The sequence below is a fragment of the Sander lucioperca genome, chromosome 13, assembly GCF_008315115.2.
Source record: "Sander lucioperca isolate FBNREF2018 chromosome 13, SLUC_FBN_1.2, whole genome shotgun sequence".
NCBI lineage: Eukaryota > Metazoa > Chordata > Actinopteri > Perciformes > Percidae > Sander > Sander lucioperca.
Window position 1 is genome coordinate 17,395,711 of NC_050185.1, and position 25,774 is coordinate 17,421,484.

The following is a 25,774-nucleotide window of genomic DNA, read 5'->3' on the forward strand; positions in this document are numbered from 1 at the left end:
AATCAAGCCCGAACCTGCCCGAGCACGTTGAGTCTGAGCCCGGCCCGGCCCGACACATTAAATGTAATTATGAGCCCGAGCCCGATTTTAAACCCGACAATTTTTTAATACGTGGGCCGTTATAACTGATGTTCTCAACTATAATTCAGAGTTGTTTGAACTGCAGAAATCTGTTTAGAATAATACAACAAGGACTAAGCCTGTAAACTGCGCTGTTTGTTTAGAATGGGACGGATCGCAAGTGGATCCGAATGAAGAAACGTAAAAAAAAAAAGAAACAATGATGAACAACATATTGTTGTCACTGCCCACGACTTGTTTAAACTGCTTCCATACCTCCGACTTTCCTCCACACTTGCTCAAAGTTAATTCTCCTGTTTTTCTTTTTTTCTTTACATCTTCAAGCTCCCGGTGTGATGCGTGTGAGAGGAGGAGACTCCGCGCATGACACGTGCTGCATTTTGTAACTGCAGCCTAACTTTTGTACACATTTGTTACTTTTATATAGCCTATATATATATTTATTATATTTCTGATTATGGCATAGCTATCTCCCCACCCAAATAGGATAATAAGGTAATGGATAAAAAAAAAAAAAAATCAAGGGCTTGATCAAGGGTCCGGCCCGGGCCCGGCCCAGCCCGGCCCAGCCCGAGGATGTGGCGGAAAATAACGGCCCGAGCCCGACCCGAGGTCCGGTCGGGCTTGGGTCGGGCTCGGGCTTGGGCCGAGAATCTAAACTCTAACTTACATTAATCAATTGTTTTGTTACTTATGAGTAGGGCTGGGCATTATTTAAAAGTTTTCAATACTAGTGACGATGCAATACCTGAGTTTCGGTACAGATACAAAAACAGTATTTTATTTTTGAGAAATTCAAACATGTTTTTTCTACAAAACCATTTGTTTCATTTAACAACAGAGGCTAAATATATTAAATGTTAAATAATGTCTAAAAGCAAGAAGCCATACAATAACTTAAACTTAGCATCATAAATTTGGCACAAATTCTGATTTAAATCAGGTACTATCTGATCACAGAATAAATAATCGTTCAGTCACATTTCAGTCTGTACCAACAAAGTAACACATTTTCAAAACAAAGTGACCATGTGCTGTACAATAGTTAAAAGGGGAGTAAGTAGCATAGTTACAGTACAATTTTTAAAGGGCAATTTCAGATGCATTTCTCACCACACCCATCAGCACAGTTTGTACTTGTGATCAGTCACACACCCCGATGTGATTTTGCATTGCACAATAGTGTAGTGCTATACAGCATAGGGTCAGCAGACTGTAGGATGGCAGCACAAGAAAGGCTATTAATTCTTTCAAGTGTTGGACATGCCATATTAGACAATACATTAATGGTTGCAAACCTACTGAGTGGAAGATTCATGTAGGTTTCCATTCAGAGCAGTAATATTGCATGATTATACTAGTGTGTAAACTATGAGCAATGCAAGCCAGTACAGCAACACCGTTTAGAGATGCACTGGGCGGTTTACCTGGAGGAGTGTGTTTGCGCTGGTCGCAGAGGGGCAGCATTACATGTCCTGTGTGTCATCTGTTGTCTCTCCATTCACCCTCTCTCCAATACCGCTCTCCTCGCTCCTTTGTTAAGTAGGGGATTATAGCATGGTAATGAGAACTGTCAGCCTGTTCCTGTGGTGATAATGGAGTTCAGAGGTGGATGACATCGTCTCAATCATAATGGAATTAAGGAGGGCTGAAAGAGCACAGACAGAGAGCAAGAGAGTAACGGTGAAGGAGGGGGGAGAGGAAGAGTTTAGAGAAAGGTTAGCAGACAGGAGGATGAAGTTCAGAGAATGACTGGTTTGCAAAATCTATATTATAATTCTGTCCAGTCATTTTATTTAACGCATGTGCACTAGTTTTGACACCATAAGATTGTCACTAGTAGTGCTATAGAGCAATATTTTTATAGGTGGGTCTTTGTTTTAATTGTTTTGATTGTATTGTGCACATACACAAGGACACACAACGCAGATATACTTTTTATTGTCTTTTCTCCTGTTAAATCATTGTTTTCGGTCCTTTAAAGCTGTCCCATCTTCTATTTTCACTATTACAATGATGTGTATACAGGGTTCATACGTTTTGAAAAAACCTGGAAAAGTTATGGAGTTTAAAAATGCAAATTCCAGGCCTGGAAAGGTTTTAAAAACATAAAAAGACCCAGAAAGTTTTGGAAAAGTCATGGATTTTTTTTTTAACACAGCATAATAATATGTGATTAATAAATGTATTTCACGTCGTCCTAACCTCAACGTTCTATTCGGGGCGCGATATTATGAATCCCACTATGAACCACATAAATTGTCATTCAGTTTATTGTTAAACCTCTGAGGGTAAACTTTAACACAGATTTTTATTCTTATTGTATAATGTCGACTGACATTTTCAGGAATACATAGTCATGGAAATTTGCCGAAAAGTATTGGTTAAAATGCGTATGAACCCTGTGTATATATGTGTATGTATATTGTATGTGCTTTTGTGTCTCTTGTCTCTTGTACGAATAAAGTTGTTGTTATTATTATTATTATTATTATTATTATTATTATTATTAAGCTCCTCTCCTGTGGAACCAGCTCCCAGTCTTGGTTTGGGCGGCAGACACCATCACCACATTTAAGAGTAAACTTAAAACTCTCCTCTTTGATAAAGCTTATAGTTAGGGAGTGAGGAGTTGCAGCATTCGCCTAGCCCGGCGGGGGAGGGTGTATAGTTTCAGACACGGCACCCCTTCTCTTCTCTGCTTCTCTTCATAGTCATCATATTCATCTTCCAACCCTTATATAACTGGCTCAGGTTTGCCTTGCACCAGCTCTTAATTATACTGTTATAGTTTTAGACATCCGGGGGACTTCCTTTGACACGCTGAGCTCCTCTCTCCTCTCTCCTCTCTCTTTACATCTGTGTGCATCCATGTCCCAGAAACGCTTGTTACTAACTTAGCTCAGGGGAGCTTATTCCCTGGAGTCCTTATGTTTATTTGCCAAGCAGTTTTCCTTGGATTAGGGTGGCACCTAAATCATGGTTGCAGCTGTCGCCATGGTCCTGCTCCACGCCCTGCTATGCCCTGTTACACCCTGCTATGTCCTGCTATGTCCTGCTATGTCCTGCTACGTCCTGCTACGTCCTGCTATGCCCTACAGTGCCCTGCAGTGGCTTGCTACGTCCTGCTATGCCCTGCAATGCCCTGCAATGCCCTGCTACACCATGTAACACCCTGCAGTGCCCTGCTATGCCATGAACTACTACAACTACTATTTCTAGTCATAGTTCCATTATCTTTATTGTGACTATTGTGTTATTGCCACTGTTCATCACACCCCCAACCGGCACTGCATCTGTATCACACCATTCCACTTATCGACAGATGGTGGCAAAGAAACATAGCAATGCGGCAACAAAGGCAAGGAAGAAGAAGACTGCAATCTTGAAAACATGATCGTACACAATGCAATATTAAAATATTGTTTAACAAATGTTATTGATCACTCTACGTCAAAGAATTGAGATGCATTCCATCGATCCAAATTTACACAATTTCTTGATTCATCTCTAATTTTCTTTGTTTTCAGTATTCTTGTGACGTGTTATACATAAGCACTTTATAAATTAATTTGACTTCTGATGATGTTTTAATATTAGTCATGATAGGCCAGGCTCTTCACTGTCTTTGAGCTCATCAGCGACTGCTCTTCAGTGCAGCATTCCTGAATGAAGTTTTTAGGCCTCGGGCATGACAGGAAACATGAATGAGTGTGTTTGTTGTGATTTGGAGTGTGGGCCAGGGTGTTAGCCAGCCTGTTATGACATTTATGTCATATTGCTTTGACTTGGCAATATCAGAGGGGTGTAAACTCTGCTGTGTTTGGTCTTTACTCCTGTGATGTTACCCAGGGGGCATTTTTACACTTTACATCATGTGAAGACATTTCAAAAGGTTCTCTTCACATAATGAACTATAGCTTTCTCCCTGGTTTTCCATTATAATAAGTATAATTTTCTGCCTGTATTCATGAGCTATCTATAGATAGATATGTAAAATTACTCTCTCTCTCTGCCTGTAGATGTGATTGGAGTGTGTAAGAGTGCTGAGGATGTATCACGTATCACCACTAAGACCAGCAGAGAAGTCTCCAAGAGGGCCCTCAACCTAATAGACACAACTGGCAAAGTGGTGACTGTCACACTGTGGGGAGAGGAGGTAATAACTATAATCTCTCTCTTCCTCTTGTTCTCTCCTTGCTCTCTGTCTGTATCTAGGGATGGATTCGCAGTTTAACTTAAAAACATGTTGATCAGGCTGTAATTAATCGTGTGTTTATGAAGGTGCCCATCTGTTTCTGTGCATAACATATCTGTGTGAGTGCTCTTGCATTCAGAGCTGTTTGATTGGGTTTTCTAGGCTGTAAAATTTGGATCAGTCAAATCATCCGTGTGACCTTCAGGATTGTTTTGGACCAGAGTCCCTGATTTGAGACGGAAGGCTAAATAACTCTCGAATGTGCATGAAATGGCACTATTCTTCACTAAGCTCATTCAATCTGCAAGAGCTAATCCCTCCTCTTTGCCAAAATCCAAAAATGACTTTCAAATTAACTTGTAGGTTGTCCAATTATAAAAGCAAACTATACCACATATTACTTTCTGGTTTCTGCAAGCTGCAGAAACAGGCTGAACATATAAGAGACAATAACACAAATGCTTTTGCCGTCTCTTGTTCTCCGTCTTTCTCTCCTGAATTCCTGTCTTTGACACAGTTTGTCCTTTCTCCAGGCGGAGAAGTTTGATGGTTCTGGGGAGCCTGTAGTCGCCATCAAAGGAGCTCGCTTATCTGATTTTGGGGGCATATCTCTCTCTGCTTTGTTCAGTTCAACAGTCATGGTCAACCCAGACATACCGGAGGCCTTTAGTCTCCGGGCCTGGTGAGTCACACTGGTGTGCACACATACACCAACGCTCACCCACACACATTCATAAACACTTACAAAATGATCCACAAATGCTGGGATGTGTAGTGCGCACAGATATCCAATCACTTTATCATAAGCACCACTCAAGACATGGTATGTTCAAACAGACAGACAAATCACTCTACAAATGGAGAGATCGTATCCCTCCTGTTTCTGTAACGCTTATATACGTAAAATATATTAAATACCAAACACTAATGAACAAACCTAAGTGCAAAGCCCTGATGATCACATGTCAGGAGACTGGTGGCATGTGCATCTTCAGTTCCAGCGGGACTCTAGACAGGATGTAGATAGGATGGGATGCCAGAATAAGAGAAAAGCAGAACATGGATATTTCTAGATTCCAGCTCTGAACTGAACTGCTACTGTACGTGCACAGAAATATGGGGACATGGTGAGCCGCATCAAACTGGATTGTTATTAGCACTTCCTGTAGAGGGATTTTAAATTATGACTCATTCACTCATTAAGGCTGTTCCCAAGTCTAGCCACCGCTGAAATACAAATGCCAATCAAGCAGCAGACAGAGTGTTTTCCACTTCTTTTTTACATGTAGGTCTGCGCTTTACAAAGACAAAGAGTATCTGTCTGACTCTAGTTCCTGTGGCGATGTGGTGCTTTGTGGGATTGTTTTGACCATGCTGCCTTGCATAATTGGAGGAAATTGATGAATTTGGATGATGCCTTGATTAGATTGCTCTGCTTGGCTAGAATACAGAGCAGGAGTCATGCTGATGCATTAAGATTTAAAAGGGAATATTAAAAAGGTAGATAAATTAATAGATGGAGTGGCTACACAAAAGAAAAGACAGACGAGCATTGTTTTTCTTTTAACCTCAGCAAGGAAACTGTTTATGAACAAAATGTATGTAAATATAAAAAGCTGATTAAAGTATGAATGCATTTGTCCATGATAGACAGCCATATGTCAGATAAAATTGATTGCAGGATACAGATGCAGTGGCTGTAAATCAGTTGAGGGAGTAATTCAGTCATGGCTGAAGGCGGTTTCTTTAGATAATAGCAAATCCAGTGCAGTATCTCCTTCGCAGGAAAAATCAAAGTCTGTTAATATAAAACACATGCATACATATAAACAAACACACACAAACTCACTTGCTTTTACACCCTGTTTTTCACTATAGACTTCTGGACATGTTCACAGACGACTAATATTGATGTACCTGTCAAGTTTAATCACCTAAGTATCCAGTGATTGCGTTCTCAAGCATGCTCTATTTGTGTTTTCATTTGACTCAACAGTCAATCTGTCTTCATACACGCTAAATAATGCATGTTATATTTCACATGTATGTGTATTTGTTTTTGGTGTGCAAGAGTGGGCATACATTTATTTGCACAATTGTGCTGTGTGTATGTCAACACTACAGGTATGACCAGAGAGGCTATGCGCTCGACAGCCAATCCCTGACAGAGACGAGGTCAGTGGGGAGCAGAGCAAAGATGAACTGGAAAACACTGAGCGACGTTAAGAATGAACAGTTGGGACAAGCAGAGAAGGTGCAGTGCATACATAAATACATACTGTACATAAATGCATACAGTAAAGCATAGCAAGGCATCGATCTAAAGGCAAAAAACAGAAACAGAAAACGGAAAGTGACTCTTTAAAGGGTTAGTTCACCTTAATAACTACGGATATCAGAGACAGAAATCTAAAAACTGGGCCTGATGAAACCAGAATTACTTCCGTAGCTAGACACCATTTATTTTTGGTATTTGGATTAATTGACCCTTTAAAGAAAAAGCTACCATAAAACTTTTGGTGAAATATTTTTTATTTCTAGGCCCTTTCAATATCATATGTTGTATTCTCATGGATAACTGGCCTCACAATAAATTGAAACTGCAACTAATAAGTACATTTTTTATTACTGATCTGATTATTATTTTCTTAAATAATTGATATAATTTTTTTTTTTCCAAGCCCAAAGTGTCATTATCAGATGTCAGATGTTTTACCCAACCAACTTTCCAAACCCCAAAGATATACACTCATCTAAAGGATTATTAGGAACACCATACTAATACCATCAGAGGATGGGTACATGGTGGTCATAAAGGGATGGACATGGTCAGAAACAATGCTCAGGTAGGCTGTGCCCAATTAGTACTAAGGGGCCTAAAGTGTGCCAAGAAAACATTCCCCACACCATTACACCACCACCACCACCAGCCTGCACAGTGGTAACAAGGCATGAAGGATCCGTGTTCTCATTCTGTTTATGCCAAATTCTGACTCTACCATCTGAATGTCTCAACAGAAATCGAGACTCATCAGACCAGGCAACATTTTTCTAGTCTTCAACTGTCCAATTTTGGTGAACTCGTGCAAATTGTAGCCTCATTTTCCTCTTTTAAGTGGAGATGAGTGGTAACTGGGGTCTTCTGCTGGTGTAGCCCATCCGCCTCAAGGTTGTGCGTGTTGTGGCCGGGTTGGCTTAGTGGGTAGAGCAGGCGCACATAAACTTGGAGGTTTATGCCTCGAGGTCCAGGGTTTGAATCCGACCTGTGACGATTTCCTGCATGTCTTCCCCCTCTCTCTCTCCTCTTTCTCACCTAGCTGTCCTGTCAAAATAAAAGGCGGAAAAGCTCGGAGAAAAAAAAAAAAGGTTGTGCGTGTTGTGGCTTCACAAATGCTTTGCTGCATACCTCAGTTGTAACGAGTGCTTATTTGAGTTGATCTTCTAGCAGCTTGAATCACTCGGCCCATTCTCCTCTGACCTCTAGCATCAACAAGGCATTTTCGCCCCCCAGGACTGCAGCATACTGGATGTTTTTCCTTTTTCAGACCATTCTTTGTAAACCCTAGAAATGGTTGTGCGTGAAAATCCCAGTAACTGAGCAGATTGTGAAATACTCAGACCAGCCCGTCTGGCACCAACAACCATGCCACGCTCAAAGTTGCTTAGATAACCTTTCTTTCCCATTCTGAGATTCAGTTTGGAGTTCAGGAGATTGTCTTGACCTGGACGACACCCCTAAATGCATTGAAGCAGCTGCCATGTGATTGGTTGATTAGATAATTGCATTACCGAAAAATTAGGTGAGTGTGTGTGTGTGTGTGTGTGTGTGTATATATATATATATATATATATATATATATATATATATATATATGTATGTGTATGTATGTATGTATATATATATATATATATATATATATATATATATATATATATATATATATATATATATATATATATATATATATATTTATATATATATATATATATTTATTAAAAGGAAATAATTGAAATGTTTGCTTAAAAATTATTGCAGATTACTTTCAGCTCTACAATGAAATTATGGCTAAATCTCTCCACAAGTCAGATGTAGTTTTTATTCATGGGCACGATGGAGAGCCACCATCGTGATGCCACGCCCCCCACCCTGTCAGACACACTAATCCTAGTCACGGGCGCTGGACGGGAAATTGACAACTGCGTCAGTCACTGCGCTGTGCTGCTCAGGGTGCAAGATAGGGCCTTAGACCTCCTGACAGGCACAGAAACCCGTTTGGGTCTCTGAATGACCGAACGTTTAGGGAAGTGTCTGTACGCTGCTCTGTGCTTTTTTTTTTCATTGGTTGTTGTGTTAAATCTTACCCAGATACAATAGTGCTATTTTCTGATTGGCTATTGTGTAGCCCCTTTCTTTTTTTTGATTGGCTGATAAGTGGCAGGCTCAACTAAAAACTCCAGGGGAGACGCGCTTGATTCCTGCCGGTTTCATAGTGAGAGCGGTGCGCCAAAGAAATTTTGGGCGCTGCGGCATATTAAATATATTATAAATAGATTTTCCGTGTGAGAAATACAATGTGTGGCGGGAGTGCGTGACAAAAGACCGAAATGAGTGTCGCGCTCAATGTGTGACACTTGAGAGCCCTGCTACTGTGTGCGTGCATCAATAAGTAAGTCTGATGTTATGTAGGATTTATGAATGTACGTTAGCAACAGTAGGCTAATTCACGAGGGTGCTATTTTATGTGTGAGCTAATATTGAGTATAGACTTTACAGCGCCGTAGTTAAGTGAAAGTGAGTCAAGTTGTAATTTACTGCCCCTACCAGCAGGCGGCAGCATAGCCATGTAATACTGTCTATTTACAGGGGGCATTTAAATGTATGTCTTATCGTTTCTATGTTAACTGTTAGCCCCTAGTAGTAGAAAAAAATATGTATGTAAAGAGCGATAGTAAAATAAAAAGTACTGTAAACATCGTCAACTGCCAATTTAGGGGGCATCGCCCAACCCTAGTAGGCAATGAAGATGTAAACTAAGGTTTAATGTCTTCATTTGAATGAATGTTTTGCATTTACAGTATTTCTGTTTCTTTGGTTTTGGTTGATTCATTAAGGCATTTGCATGACTCGGTGCATTCCACAATAAAGGGCCAGAAAGCCATAAGCAACTGTGACACTAACAATTTAACTTTTTATATGGCTGTGTAACTTAAATTTTAAGGTTTACTCGCTAGCAAAACAGGGGATCTACAGTAGATCCGGTAGAAATGAACCCACGACGAGTGTAACAGCAAAACATAAATCTAGTTTTTTGCATTGCAGTTTTAGTTGGATCTCTGAGCCAGTTCTTTATGAAAACCTTGGCTAGAAGAGGATTGATATGTGAGTCAACAAATCCTTCTCTCGCAGCTGGCTACTGTTTGAAGACGAAATGAAAGAAAACCCTACAGATGATGTAACATCAGCATAGCTACAGTACAACAGAGTTTGATAAAAGAACATCTTTCAGTGTTGAAAGCCAAGCACAGTAAACACAGGGTTTTGCCGTCAGTCCCTGAAAGTCAAAGAGTTACAGCTTTACCGTTTTGCCCAAAAGTTTTGCAGTCATACCGGAACAAGTCCATCATATTTTACTTAACTTGCTCTTACTTGCTTTACTCTACTTATACTTTTTCTAGCTACAGTATAACCCACAGCTGAATTGGCTGAAAAATGTATGGAATGATAAAGTGGAAATTGACATCAGGCACGCTAAAACAACCCCTGCTACTAAAAATTGCAGGGGCATAACACATAACAGTTGGATGGTGTTTCTATAGCCATGTAGAGATTACACTGATAGCCTCTTATTTAAAACTATCAGGGAAGATTTTCTTTGAACAGACATGGATTTAGTCAGTCTCATTTGAACGTAATGTTTAACCCAACACAAATCCACAGTGAGTCTTCCATTCATTGTAAATAGAGTTTCAGGCTGCACTATGACTTCCTGGATTAGAGTCATGGTTCTCTTGTTTTAGCTGTGGCAGGGAGATAGTGATGCTCCCATATTGGCAGTGCTGGTTGAACTGGCGTACGCCATTGGAGGAGCATGTGAGAACTCTGAAATTGAACCTTGTGACATTTTAAAAAGTGTCTTCATTGCACAGAATTATGCGATGCTTTAGACTAAAAGTGGTGTGCGCCACTCATAAACCTTCTATCTAATTAATTAGGTTTATCTCCGACTACTCTCCCTCATCCCTCATGTTTAATTAGAAGCCACTTATGGGTAGCTTCAAGATCAATGTCGTTTCTAATGAAAGTTTCTAATTATGTTTGGGAGTTTGAGGAAGCCTACAGGGCATAACATTACCAGAAGGGAAGTAGCGTGGACGGAGAACGTGGGAGAGTGAGACGGGAAGAAAATCCAGGCACTTAAACTTCATATCACTGACAAACCTGCGTTGCAGGATGGAAGGGGACAAGGCCAAAGGAAAAAAAAAATTAAAACAGAGGGAAGAGTGTGGTGACTAAGAGGGAGAAGTGACAAGGGTTATTTAGAAAAGGATACGAATAGGAACGGTTAACTGGCAGATGTGGGAAAAAGAGTTGAACTCAGATTTATTCCTCCTCTTTTTCTGTCTTTTTACCTTCTCTTTGTCTTCTCCTCTTTGCTCTCTCTGCCTTTTGTACCCCCAACCATTTATGTGATTAAATGGCTTTAAGGGGGTTGTCTATCACACACTCTGAGGCAGCAGCTTTGGTAATAATGAAGGAATCCAAATCATTAGCTTATACTTTGAAGGAATCTAATTCGACATTGTGTGTGTGTGTGTGTGTGTGTGTGTGTGTGTGTGTGTGTGTGTGTGTGTGTGTGTGTGTGTGTGTGTGTGTGTGTAAGCATTCAAGTTGGCATGTGCAGCCACGTCAATTATGTGAAGTAGATTTTCACTTGGTTGCCCTTCCACATACAAATTTTAATTGCATTTAGGTGCCAGAAGGTGACACAGGGATTTGGTGTGATAAGAATGAAAAGTATTTTCAGGTGTGTGTGTTTATGAGTGCATGTATGAATCTTTAGGTAAGTCTGCGCACATATTTTTGTGTGTCTGTGAGCGTTGTTGTTGTGCAGCGTTAATCAGCAGCTGCTCTTCTAGGTTTCTTTTCAGTGTGCTTAAGGTTCAGACTTTGCCCCAAGGCTTCTGTGTACACACTGGAATACAGAGGGAGACAAAAAACACAGAAGAAGGGCAGAGATGATGACAAATGCAGGGGGATCTATTTAAAGTGGTATAGTTGTGATGGAAGTGCTATGGTCCAGATCCTGCTGACCTCTAGCCACGCATTCTCTGTAGCATCTGCCACATCATGAGCCTTCAACAAGCCCCCAAAGAAAGCATCCTGTTTTTTTCTTCCTGCCACGTCCACCCTCCTACCACCTTCCCCACCCATCGCCTTCCCACCTCTTCAGCCTTCCAGCACTCCAATCTGCCCAAGTCTGCAAAATGTGATGAGGCAGACATGCGGGCGGAAACATGGGAGAGGAGTCTTGAGGGGGAGAGGGCTGTTGCTAACGGGAGAAATTCTCCTAATTAAAAAAACCTTCTTAGTAAGTGTTTCGGAGGGGTTTTTGCTGTGTGGCATGGGTACTGGGTAGATGGATGGGTGGACAGATATGGGGATGTGAGTCAGTGTTAGCTAGCGGGAAGAAAGTGTCAGGAAGCTCTAAGTCTGACTGACAGTATCTGTAGAGGTCGTGGGGACACAGGACAACCTCAACCATCTCACAAGGGATGCAGAGAACACAATGGCCTTTTCACATTCAGTGCTCCTACTGAACACTTTACAGAGCATGTGGGTTGTATAACGAAGGCAGCATTGCTCAGTCACTGTGTGAATTTGGCCAGCGTCCTAGAGAGAGTCTTTGATAGACTCATTTAGGCCAACATTAGTAATGAGTCTGGCCCAGCTATTGCTTGTAGTTTTTGTGTAGAATGGATTTTATAGCATTTCATTTTAAATTCTGGCTGTAATTCCAACATCTTGTTCAAGGCCTGCTCTCCTGGTGGAAGAAATACCCTCTGGTGAAGCTAGGAAAACTGATTTTTCTCTTACATATGCATGTATATCATATTTATCGCTTTGTGCTTGTTTATATGGATATGCGAGCGTTTGCATGCAGGCGTGTGCACATGTGTGCTTCTTCCCAATGAGACACAGTTCATCTACTGTGTGCATTTTTTGTATTTATGGAAATTGAATCCTGTGCTTCTCCACAGGATGAGAAAATAGCTTTTTTTTCCCCCAGAATTAGCATTTCTTTCCTTTTTAGCTGTTGATTTTACACAGTGTGAGTTCTGCTGCTTTAGGTGTTAATATCGGTTTAAATTACCGCAACATCGCTGCATTTTAATTTGATTCTGTTTGACTGTGTACACTTTAATTTAAATTCATAACTGAAAAAAAGTTTAGCCCATTGTATCTGTATTGCAAAGTAAGTTTTGTGTAAGTTTGAGTCTTTGCATACAACCTTGCATGTTAGTCATGTGTCTGTGTTGGTGTGTGTGTGTGTACATTAGCACAATTTATGTATTAGAGAGGGAGAGAGAGATTCTTGCATCAATTATACATAGAACTCTCCAACTCCCTCTGCTCTCTTTTTTTAAACTGTTCCAAGATTGTTTGGAAGTCAAATTAAGATGTGTAAACAGCGTGCATCAACCAGCCGCACTGGCTTGTTGGCAACAGTTTTACTGATGATGTCAAGGTTGATCTGAGTTTATTTTAATTTAAAAAAAAAAAAAAAAAAGCAGCTTATTTATTCGCATTATTAAAATTGTTGAAGGATGTCCTGTCTGCACTAGAAGGAGCATGTTTGCGCCTCCTTGCATTCTTTTTCTCTCACTTCAGTTTGATGGGTTTCATGACATTTGCGGTGTGCTGCAAAGTTATGATTTAAAAATACCAATAACAATATACAAGAAAATGTCAAAAGAATACTCATTACATTTGGATGAGAACAGAGCATCCCCCCCAAAGGTTTGATATGTGAATGTTTCTTTATGATCTTGCTGCGTTTGACTTCAGCACAGAGCTGTTTAATGGGACTGCCTTGATCACAGCATTGTCTTGAACCATTCCTGCACACTTTCTGTACTGATGGTAGCATTATCACAGTACCTATCACCTGAAGCTACATGATGGTCATGAATGAATGAACATGGCCTGTAGAGTTGTTACTCCGCATGCCATGCATCGCCTCCGGTGGTTGGAATTCATCAGACCAGACAATGTTTTTACAGTTATCAATAGTTTTTTTTACTGATGTGTCTTCGCCCACTGGAAATGTGTTTTAGTTTATGGTGGTCAGGGGAGCTACCCTTTGAGCTAATCTGCTGTTGTACCCCAACAGAAAAAAAGTTGAAGCATTATGTGTTCTGAAATTGGTCATTGTACCTGACCACTGTTTTTTGATTTTGACTCTTGTACTATGGACTATTGATTACTCATTGTGTTTTTACAGGCTGAGCCACCTGGCACCTTGTTTATTTACCAAGATGCAGCCTCCTACATAACAAATGCTTTGATGAGGTGTCTTGTTCTGGTACATTTATTGTACACCTTTTAAGATTTGTGCTTTTAAAAAGCTTCGCAACAGCTTTTGCAATGTTCAGACTTGACTCTTGGCACACATAACTATGACATTTTAAAGTCTGTGAAATCACACTGGTTTTTATCCTGTGTATGTGATGACATGTACCGATAGAAAGAGAGAATCCACTTCTTCTGCAAGGGAAGGATTTCTTTAATTGATCATCCAGCCTCAAAATGAGACAAGATGCTACCTCAACAAGGACCTATACTGTATCTTTATTTTTTATAAGAAAAAAAGTTGAAGAATGTTCCAGGCAAATGTGCTTAATGAAAAATGGCAAGATTGTTTTAAAGTAAACAGTCAACATTTATACATTTACTAAGAATCATTTTTAAGCTAAGAGGTCCATAATTATCTGTTCCGAGTGCATGAGTGGAGTAGTCACACGTGCATTTGGCTGCATCCATGTGGCCTCACACTAACAGCCTTAAATGAAAAGCTGTTTCATGTCTGTGGTGTAGGCTTGAATTCTTCTTGCAATTGATTTTTGTTTGAAATTGACAATCCAACTGAAAAAGTCTTGGTAACACAGTTTTACTCGAGGCTAAGACTTAAAAAAAAGAATCAGAGTGGTATGATCTGACATTTTAATGAAACAAGGCAAATATAAGACAGCTACAGTTATCTTCATGTTTTTAACATCTGCCAGTACTATAAGAAACCACCCACAAATTCAAGGGAGAAAGCTTCCAGTTAAACAGGGAAACTAGATGATCCATAACACTGCTACCCTGACTCTTGCTATTTTGTCACTTCCTTGCTCCTGCGACAGTAGTCGGTAGTATTCTGTCAATTTACCACGTTTAGTGACTAGTGTTTAAGGTTCATCTGCTTTGGTATATTTTTCCAGTATGTAACTTGATTTGCAACTTAGATTTCTCCTCAGCACAATATTGTGTAAGGGGGTAGCACCTGCAAATTAACTGCAGCCTCTTAGACGTTCAAATTGCAGCAGTTTGATGTGATTTGGTAGTTTTTATTGATCTCGCTACATAAATAGATTTCCTCCTCTCCCATGTATGCTCTCTCTTCTCAGACGGACTATTTCAGCTGCATGGCGACAGTGCTATACACTCGTAAGGAGAATTGTCTATACCAGGCCTGTCCATCTGCAGACTGCAACAAGAAGGTCATCGACCAACAAAACGGACTGTACCGCTGTGAAAAGTGTAACCAAGAGTTCCCTAACTTTAAATACAGGCTCATACTTTCTGTAAGTGCAAAATGCATACAGTGCACGTCATTAATGTTCGTTTGTCACACATGCAGTGTCGCTGACTTTGAGGAATATTGTTACTTCTGTGATCACGCATACACACACTCGAATGTGGACACATGAATAATCTCTCCCCCCTTCATAATCTCTCTGTCTGACTCTCAGGCCAACTTAGCAGACTTCGGGGATAACCAGTGGGTGACATGCTTCCAGGAGACAGCTGAGGTCCTGTTAGGTCATAGTGCAGAAACACTGGGACAGCTCAGAGACACAGTGAGACACACACACACACACACACACACACACACACACACACACACACACACACACACACACACACACACACACACACACACACACACACACACAATGTTCTCCTTAAACTAGTTTGTTCCCATTTGACAAGAAAATTGCCTTAACAATTTCTCTAACTTCAACAGACCCTGACTTTGTATTTTGTGTGTGTGTGTGTGTTCCTAAGGACGAGGCTGCATTTGATGAAGTTTTTCAGAAAACCAACTACACAACTCACATCTTTAGAAACAAAGTCAAGTTGGAGACATACAACGTAAGTAGCTATAAACGGGAGCACAATAGAATTTGATACAATGCAGTTTAGTTTCCCAGGAATAAAAAAACGCATAATGTAACCTCTTACAATGGTGCTCATCATTGTCCTGCAAGCTGTGACAACTCTGTCAGTGATATCTGCCTTGCAGGAATACTCAACCATGATTGGTTAATGCATGTTTGTTTCACACAGCTGTCTTATCACTGTTCTGAACAAATACACCAGCAGTACACTTATAATGGTTCTGGAAAATGGGCTTTCAAAATAACCAGGATTGCAAACAAGTGACATTGTTGTAAAAGCATTAAATGGTCTCATTTCAGTTATAAAACTGTAACTGGAAGCTGCAGCACTTAATAGAATGTCCCCTGTCATGTTTTGTGGTGACGAATGAAGGATGATGGTCACAACATGAGATGCAAAGCTTGCAGTGTTTAGAGATGAAGTATTTTGATTGGCACAACATTTTGTCTGATCTGCAGCAGTCATCAAGATGAGCTAGTTGCAGGCAGAGGTGGAAGGAGATGCTTTCCAAACATTGAATAGCATAAAGGCGTACAAGGAGCTTGATAAAATCTTCACAATGAATACTACAAATAAAAAAGTGCTTGCTGTTTTTATGTGAAGCATCCCCTGGTGTTAAAGCATAATGCATTGAGGTGTGTTGGTTCTTATTAATGGGCTACATCCATTCGTAATTCTTTAACAACAAGACTTGTCACCAGTTATTATCTTTGGTTAAACTGCAGTCCCAAGCATGTAAAGCCACAAAACAAGATGCGCAAAATGCAATATAATCACAACGCACTCAGTCACACAACATGAATCCAAAATAATTTCAATTAGTATCACAGTGACAAGGGAGTTACGTAGCCAGTGCACTTTGGATAACAGAAAACAAATATAGCTGTGGATTCATTTCTCTTAATTAGGCACTAATTAGCATTTAGCTATTGTCTGTCTGAGCCTAATTAGCTTAATTATTCAGAGGCTAATTTGCTACGGGGGGCACACGCCGAGAGTCTGAGTGGAATGATTGAGATGTAGGATGAGCTCTGAAGGGTCTGTGTTCTGACCTCAAAAAACCCCACAAGGAACATTAACCAAATTTCATAAACTGTTCTTCATAGTCTGGAAAATAATGTAAAACCTTCTCTATGAGGAGTTACACAAAGTCCTTCGGAAAGTATTGCCATTCAGTCTTTTTACACACAAAAGGCACATTTTCTGTAGGTGCTGTCTACTGTCATATGGTGATATTTGTTGCGATGAAGAGGAATCTTCATTTACAACTGAACAAAACAAAATGAAATATTCTTGACTGTCTGTTTACAGTAAATGTTAGCATACCACTGCTACTTACCATTGAACAAGAAAAAGCCTGACGCCCCACTAGCAGATGCTGGAGGCTGCGATTTTCATTACAGCCCACAATACAGAAGGTTTGGTCAGAACAAACAACATACTGCTCATTTTGATTTTATTACAGCCTTACCAGTAGTGGAGCTTGAAATACAGTTTGTACTCAGGGCTGCATTACAGGAGTCATGTGGTACAAGCATGAATGTTCTCTGTAAATCATCCTCTGAGAACCATCGATATCAATAACACATTTTCATGGCAATCTGGACATAAAATGTGACACAAACAGCAAGATTGACAGTCATCACAATCCAGAAATAAAAAAAGAGCAAAAAATGGAAATAGAAAACATGTCAACAGCGTTATAGCAGATGTTTAAAGTAATCTACTGTGCGATTGAAATATTTATATTTTACTATTTATATTTATATTTACTATTTATATTTTTTCATGTTCAAAACAACTAACTGGGTGATCCCTTTAAAAATATGACCAGCTTTACACTTCCTACACCAAATAAGTTTTGGGCGTTTTCACACCTGAAAGTCCGAACCAAGGTTCATGTTTTTGTTACATTTGATCCGGTAAGTTTTGGTTTCACACTGCAGTTATGCAAACGCACTAAAGATCTATACGTGACAAAACTACATCCTGCCGTCATCACATACGTGAGCTGTGTCTCCAGATACTTATAATTGATTGGTTTGTAGACAGGCTTCCCCGTCCTCTCGTATCTCTCTCTGTGTCGGAGTTTTTTCAGCTGACTGCTGCTCTTCCCCACTGCCGCGGCTCTTTTTGTTTTGTTGTGATATTGAGAAGCAAGACACGGGAACTTTCTTTCTGGAGCATTTATTCAGAGACTAACGGAAACCTACATTGTACATTTACTACCACTTAACAAATAAACAGCTGATGTATTCTCTGCTCTGATAGCCGACAGCTGTCTGCTCTGAGCGCATTCACCGTCACACACTCTCTCATGTAGCTTACACACTAAGCACCGAGCGATTCCTTAAAGGAGCTTCCCCGGTCTTGTAACACAAGGAGAGCCTGCCAGAGCTTCTTGTATTTGGTGCAAAAGTCCGAACCATCCAAAAAATGCTTTCACACTATAAACGAACCGGACCATGGTTCAGTTTGGTGAATGAGGTAGGTGTGATAACGCTAAAGCAGCTATGAGGAACTTTCAGTTTGTGTTGATTCTAGCAGCCCCTTTGGACAAAAGCGGTAGTGTTTTTACCACACCTGCTGTCATAAAGATCTTTTCTAGCTGTCACGAGCCAAATTAGCAAGAGTTTGTTGTAGCAACTAACATAACTAGAACTGCAATCAGCAATCCTGGCGCAAGTCTCCCCCGACGGACCGCGGAGGCGATGCAAGTTGTTTATATATAACGCATTTCATGAAACCCATGGACACTTTACAAAGTACAAGGGGACAAAAAAAATAGTAGGCTAACACAAACACGGACTGAAAAGAAATAAAAAGTGAGCGCTAAATGGAAGGGGGGGGACATCATTTCATTTAGGCTACTGATGTACAATCACATCTCCCATTGTAAAGTTATTTTATGAATGAAATAGACATATTATATACCTGTCTAGGAGAAAGAGGGCCAATTCAGGGTTGGTTTTGAATCATGTACAGTCCCGTAATTGTCTCCATCTGTTGAAAGCCCGACCCAAGTTGACTTGGGTTTTCGCCCGTTGTCTTTCACTTCCCTTTAAGCTTTTAGTTGTTCTTCGTTTCTTTTTTCTGTGATGGCCCTGCCCCAGTATCAGCCATAACTACAACAGATAACTCAGCGCCTCTCTCAGATACTCTCAGATAACTCCGATAACTAAAATTCAATTAGGCCTATATAAAGAAAACTCCTGCTACATTTTTACCTGGCTGGATACTCAAACACAGGCTTTTCCGGTGTTACACCGAAATCTGTGAACCTTCAGAATGCGTTACTGTAGAGCCGGTCTACCTGCCGTAAATCATTTTGTGACTTTGCGGGAAAAATCAGACCCAGGCAGAGGCATTAATAAAAACTATATTAAAAAAAAAAAGTGTTCTTTTCACTGTTAGTCTCGTTTGCTGTTACAGGTCATTTATGATCATTAGAATCCTCGTAGCTACTTTAACATAACAACCTATTAATGAATAGCATAACATGGCACAATAAGCACTCCTCATTAAAGTCTGTATTTTCCAGTGCATGCCTTTTAGCAAAGTTAAACACTAGACCCGCCCAAATCTACAACTATAACAGTAAAATACAATTAAACATACAGTATATAGAATAATTAATTTGGAAAAACCTCGCCTATTAATTGCACATCAAAAGAGGAGCAGAAGTGAGCATTGACGTACTGGTGTTTATGACATTATTATTTGTCAAGACTACCAACACAATTAACATAAGTCCCATCTGTTTTTTTCCTGCACCTTTTAATTAATTGTCATATTTTTGTAGTGTTGTAGCAAAAGGACAAGAATATATATGCCACAAAGTAGAGCTACGTAATGAGGTCTGAGCAGATACATATTCTGAACGAGTCTTAATGTATTTAGATATTATTGTCAATGGGTGTTAGTCAAAGTTGACTGTTTTTGTTTCAAAGCTTCTGATTCAAAAAGACAAGCACAGAGCAGAAAGAGTCTGTGATTCACTTGTTCAGTGCCCTTCTACCTCAGCTTTAGTTCTTTCCCAGTCAAAAAAGATCAGACATCTACCACAGTGTTTTCATATAAATAGAACAGTGTAATAAAATATCAGAGCCTAACAAGATTAATGAAGTTACAAAATTTGTGCTTTGTCATTTTTTATAACAAGGACACAGAGAAAGAACAACCACGCTCAGGATCATATTTTAACGATGCTGTTTGTTCTCTTGCGTATAAACTCAAGTTTGAATTATTTTAGGGGATAATAAACAAATGTTTAGACTTAACAAGCACAATGCACTAAAATCGCCATCAAGTATAAATGTGAAACCGGTGATTCCAGTGGTGCAGCAATCTTTGCTTCTTGATTTTCAGACTTTTATTTTTAAACGCGTCTGTCTGGAGGTGTTGGACCACACTTTCTGACAGATAAAGTAATTTTAATACAAATGTTTTCCTTCTCTATTACTGATATCATGATTCAAGAGATGAGACCTTATTGATCAGCAGAAGGGAAATTCATGTTACAAGAAACAATTTAAAGAGGTACGAAACAGAACTACAGTATTTAATATAATAGTAAATACATTCTATTTAAAAAAGCTATATATATTACATATACATTAATTATGCATTGTCCAAATAACTGTGCAAATAGATATGAGAGGAAAGATAGTTTGCATAAAATAAATGTAATTTTATTAAATATACAGCAGGTATGCAGTGAGCAGGTTTTCAGACGCTGTTTGAAAATCCAACAAGCCCTTCTGTTGAAGCATACTGGCCCCTTATCGGTATAGTTGTCCATGTGAAAAAGACAAAATGTCACATTTTCCACTTTGATAGTTTATGTTGTTAGTAGGATGGCAGCTGTACGTTTCTCATGTATTATGGAACATCTGGTTTATACCAAAAACTGACAAATAATCTTAGGAGGATGTAGATTAAAGTCTAAACCGACAAAAAAAATGCAATATAGTATTTAAATAAGATTCCATCTTAACTGTCATGTTTCATTAAGGGGGAGCCCCACAGAGGCAGGAGTGTGTGTGCACGAATCAGGCACTTATAGTAGAGGCCCATCTCATCTCTTAGTGGAGTTAATGGAATTCAGATGATGGTGAAGATCAGATTTGGCCTGCAGAATTAGATTTACTGAGCACAGAAAGTGCATTTTTCACATACACACCTAATTTGCATTTGTTTAAAGGGGTGATAGAATGATTTTATGGGGTATTTCACACTGTTCCTTAAGGTCTCCTAATAGGGTATGTAACATTGGTTTGGCTGAATATTGCTCAAATGCTATTTTATGGGTCCTTAACTACCCTGTGAATATGGCTCTATTTTGAACAAGAGCTTTTCTTCCAAATATGGTATGCTCATGAATATTTAGATGAGCTGCGCGCTGATTGGTTTGAGCAAACCCCATAGAAACACTTTGGAGACAAGACAGCAGGTCTCATATTTCAGACACTGCAAAGTTATACATTGTTTGTTGGGCTATTTCGTTATTAAATTCACTTCTGAGACTTTTTATGCGAGAAATCAACTATATAAAGCTCAAATATGGGCCGTTTTATGAAAATGGATGGCTAATTGCAAATTTGGTAAGACATATTGGACTTTAGGAGCTCCACACAGTCTGACGAGAAAGCGGCAAACTCCATACCCAGTGAAAGTCACCGTTTCTCGGTTACTGGACTACCGGGGCTCGGGGCTCCGCGGAGCTCCGGAGCTGGCTGGCTGCCAGCTGCCGGCATAACTTTCGTATATTTAGGGCCAAAGCGCCGACAGCGGCGAAGGCCCTATTGAAACTGAAGGAATTATTATTATTCTTTTCCCGGCAAATGAATTGGCTTTTTGAGGGGCTTAACATATTCAAAAACTCACCAAATTTGGCGGTCGCATCAAGTCTGGTGAAAATTTACGTATTTTAAGGGTTTCGGGAATAGGCGCGCAAAACTGGCTCGCTAGCGCCCCCTACAAAGTTAAAAAAATTGAGCCCCTGCAGTGCGTTTAATGTAGACTCACGAAACTTGGTACACATATGTATCATGTCAAGAGCCATACCCTAAGCCCAACAGGAAGTCCGCCATTTTGATTTCAAAGTTCGAAATTAGTGCGATTTTGGCCATTTCCACATGTCATACTTTAATGAACTCCTCCTAGAGATTTCATCCGATCAACTTCAAATTCGGTCTGTGCCATCTTAAGACATTAAAGATGAAAAGTTGTTAAAAGAAAAACTTTTCGTCATAGGGCATGGCCGTGGCGGGGCGGCCATTTTGTGCGTTTCGCCGCCGAAACAGGAAGTGGGTGTAACTCGAGTGTACATTGTCCGATTGGCTCGAAACTTTTCAGGATTCATAAGAGTCCAACCCTGAGGACAAATAAAGGCCGATGTTTACTTAAAGTCATAGCGCCCCCTAGTGGCAACAGGAAGTAGGCCTAAAAGTCAAGGTGCTATACTTTAACGAACTCCTCCTAGAGATTTCATCCGATGTACTTCAAACTTGGTCTCTATCATCCCAACACCTTAAAGATGAAAAGTTATTAAAAGAAAAACTTTTCGTCAGACGGTGTGGGCGTGGCGTGGCGGCAATTTTGAGTGTTGAGCGATGAACAAATAAATTGTTGTAACTTGAGTGTACGTTGTCGTATCTGCCCGAAAATTCTCAAGATTGACAAGGGTCCAGGCCTGAGGACACCTACAGGCCATATTTGACTTTTGGTCATAGCGCCCCCCGCTGGCAACAGGAAATGCGCCTTATATGACAAACATCATCCGATTTACATGAAACTTAGAATGTGTGGTCTACATGTGATAATGAGCCGGCCCCTATAATATAACCACGCCCACTTACTCAGGCCACGCCCCCTTTCATAACATTTGTACCGTTTAAGGTAGTCTTGTGTGAGGTGTCATTGAACTCAGCAGAGAGTTGCTTCTTCATTGGTGATGGTTTGGCCCGCCCCCTATGCTTAAGCCACGCCCCCTTTCATGAATGCTGATCCATCTAAGGTAGAGTCTTGTGTGAGGTATCATTGAACGCAGCAGGGAGTTCCCTTTTCATTGGTGACGATTTGCAGTGTCTGAGTGCTGCGCAAATGCACGGTCGCAAGGAGCGGCGACCGCCGGTAACCCCGACGCGCGCAGAGGAGCGAGGGCCCGTCCATCGCTGCTTGCAGCTTTAATTACAGTTTGAATTTCGTCACGTCACTTATAAAACATCTACCCCAAGGTCTTATAAAGCTAACTATGGTGTCCAATTTGAATTTAATGCATTTTTGTGAACATTAGGGGTCTCCTTAGGAGGAGCTGCTAGCTAGGCTATGTGTCCCATTTAATCCTGTTGGAAAAGATCGTTTCTACACTTTGGGCATAACTTTCGTATATTTACAGTTTGGATTTCGTCACACCACTTATAGAACATCTACCCCAAGGTCTTATAAAGCCAACTATGGTGTCCGATTTCAATTTAATGCATTTTTGTAAACATTAGGGGTCTCCTTAGGAGGAGCTGCTTGCTAGGCTAGCTATGTGTCCCATTTAATGCTATGGGAAAGATCGTTGCTACACTTTCGGCATAATTTTCGTACATTTACAGTTTGAATTTCGTCATGCCACTTATAGAACATCTACCCCAAGGTCTTATAAAGTTAACTATGGTGTCCGATTTCAATTTAATGCATTTTTGTGAACATTAGGGGTTTCGTTTCAGAGGTCTAAGAGGAGGCTAGCTAGCTCTCATTGATAGAGCTTCATCCAGCCGCAGGCTCTATCAATGAGACTCGTGGACAAGAGGCATTTATTTCTGCGATCGTTTGTTTAAACAACTCAACATATTATAATTACACACATAAGATTAACTGGAACCTGCGGTAAGAGATCGCTGATGTAACAAGCTCACTGACCGCGCTCTCACACACAGCAGCCATTTAGCAGGAAGAGGGGAGCTGCAGGCCCTGGAGCTCTGTCAGGGCAGCGGCGTTTGGTAGTCCATTAACCCAAAAAACGGTGACTTTGCGCGGGTATGGAGTACCGTGGGCTGCCAGCCATGATGGAGCTCCATCTACCTCCCAGCAGGCCGGGGTCTGTGAAGGAAGGTGTGCCAGGCGGCAAGGCAGCAACACAGGCAGCACCGGCCGCTGAACTCCCGACACACAGTCGGACAAAATTTGCAATTAGCCATCAGTTTTTGTAAAACGGCCCATATTTGACCTCTACATAGTTGATTTCTCGCATAAAAAAAGTCTCAGAAGTGAATTTAGTAATTAAATAGCGGACCTCTGGAGATCTGCATGACCTAGCTAGATTCAGAAGACTAAGCTGACCTCAGGTCAGTGGTGTAGCCTATGCAAATGTTGGGGCGTGACAAAGACTAGGAGTTGAGATCATGACGTCATCATCTAGCTTTGTTGAGATTTGCCCGTTTTCAGCGGCAGTTTCAAAATGTGAGATTTGCAGAGGATAGGGGTGTCAATGGGATTTTGAGCTTCTATGTATGTCCTATTTACCCATCGAACTGTCGTTATTCAACTATGACGAGGTTAAATCGGTTTTGCATTCTATCACCCCTTTAAAAGACGATCCAAGGTTATTGACACAATTAGAATTTGGGAAAGTGTATCTGATTTCCAACCAATAACTAGATCCAATATATTGAGTCCCAGTCGTAGTGAGTCTTCCAAGCTTGTTGTCTTAAATCTGTGATACTATACTTTGCCGAGCATCTGTCTGTCTAAAGTGAATGAATTGTTTTTGTCTAAATGAATCCATTAGTGTCAGATGGGACCTGCATTATGTTAACAGACAGGTCATTGAGAGCCACACACTCTAGATCATATACAAACCACACTCTGGGCAATCTTTGTCAACATCACATTGAGGTCTATTTGCTGTCCTTGTGCATGTGAAAAAGGGTTGAGGATATCCTTATGTGGCTGAAGGTGAACACCTGTGTAGATGATTCACAAAAATATTCTGAGAAGGTACCATTCAAAGCCTTATGAATATGATCATTTACATGATTGGTTCTGTTACTTGCTTCCTTATCTCGTGTCTGACAATGAGTACTCATGATGGGGTGGGTGAACAAATTAACAAAGCTATTAAACAATACAGTAGCCCTTCAATATACTTTTGATGAAGCTTAGTGTGGGTTTTTTTTTTATTAAGACGCGTTAATTCAACTGCGGATAAGGTAGTTTGTGGTGCTGTTAAGAAAATAGGGCCACTGTGTTGTAATCAGTGCAGTTTTTTATTGGCCAGTTGTAATTTCACATTTAGCGATGGTGCCAACTTTTTAAGTTCATAAGATAAATAGAAAATGATGTTACTGTAAATATACAGCATGTAATTGTCTTGAGGCTCTGCTTAGGTACAGCAGTGCTTTAAACTACATGCTAACGTGTTAACCTAAGTTGCTCACACCAAGTTTCGCAACTTAGTTTAGTGTGTAAGCATGCTGACATTTGGAAAAAAAATCTTGTTCATATTGGTTTATTTCATTCTTTACACCTTGTTTAAATTCTTCAGGGAGAAGAACCCTGCCGCACCCCACCATCTGAGGCAGAGAATAGGGGTTGAATGTTAGGCCAATGAGTAATTGTTTTCTCCAGATGTGATTGGAACATTAGTCCACACATATTACAGTAAATGAACAAGCCTTCTTTCTCCCAGTGCCTTGTCCTTTGGAAGACCACCTCTTGTCAAATGGAACCTTGTCTCGACGCCCCCCCGTATTGTTTAATTATCCTGCTATCCTCAGGTAGATGCAAATTGAAAATACTAATGGAGGTGTTGAACCACATACATTATGAGGTAATGGGCAAATGTTAACTCATTGATGCTGGTTATGCTGGCTGAATTGCTAATTGATTAATGAATTGTCTCTCAGAATTAATCCTCATAGTGAGATTATAATGGAAATGAGCATTTGGCTTTTTGTGTTCATGAGAAACCACTGCATTAGTTGATGATGTATAATGTGAAATATATCTTGCTGATGGTGGCTGTTACTACACGTTGTTGACACTGAATGACACTGCAT

The 25,774-nt window shown here is 40.2% G+C and overlaps 1 protein-coding gene across 6 annotated transcripts in view; it reads left to right on the plus strand.

Moving 5' to 3' along the window:
• LOC116037019 (replication protein A 70 kDa DNA-binding subunit-like) overlaps window positions 1-25,774 on the plus strand; it is a 45,694-nt gene that overhangs the window by 18,231 nt on the left and 1,689 nt on the right. For 5 of the 6 annotated variants that reach the window (XM_031280759.2, XM_031280764.2, XM_036009011.1 and 2 more), the window contains 6 exons: window positions 4,104-4,240; window positions 4,813-4,961; window positions 6,404-6,533; window positions 14,951-15,127; window positions 15,296-15,403; window positions 15,612-15,698. In XM_031280759.2, the coding sequence (XP_031136619.1) occupies window positions 4,104-4,240; window positions 4,813-4,961; window positions 6,404-6,533; window positions 14,951-15,127; window positions 15,296-15,403; window positions 15,612-15,698 (788 nt within the window). Of the gene's footprint in view, window positions 1-4,103; window positions 4,241-4,812; window positions 4,962-6,403; window positions 6,534-14,950; window positions 15,128-15,295; window positions 15,404-15,611; window positions 15,699-16,183; window positions 17,443-25,774 lie in introns of those variants that run through there. The other variant, XM_031280763.2, reaches the window with a different exon arrangement.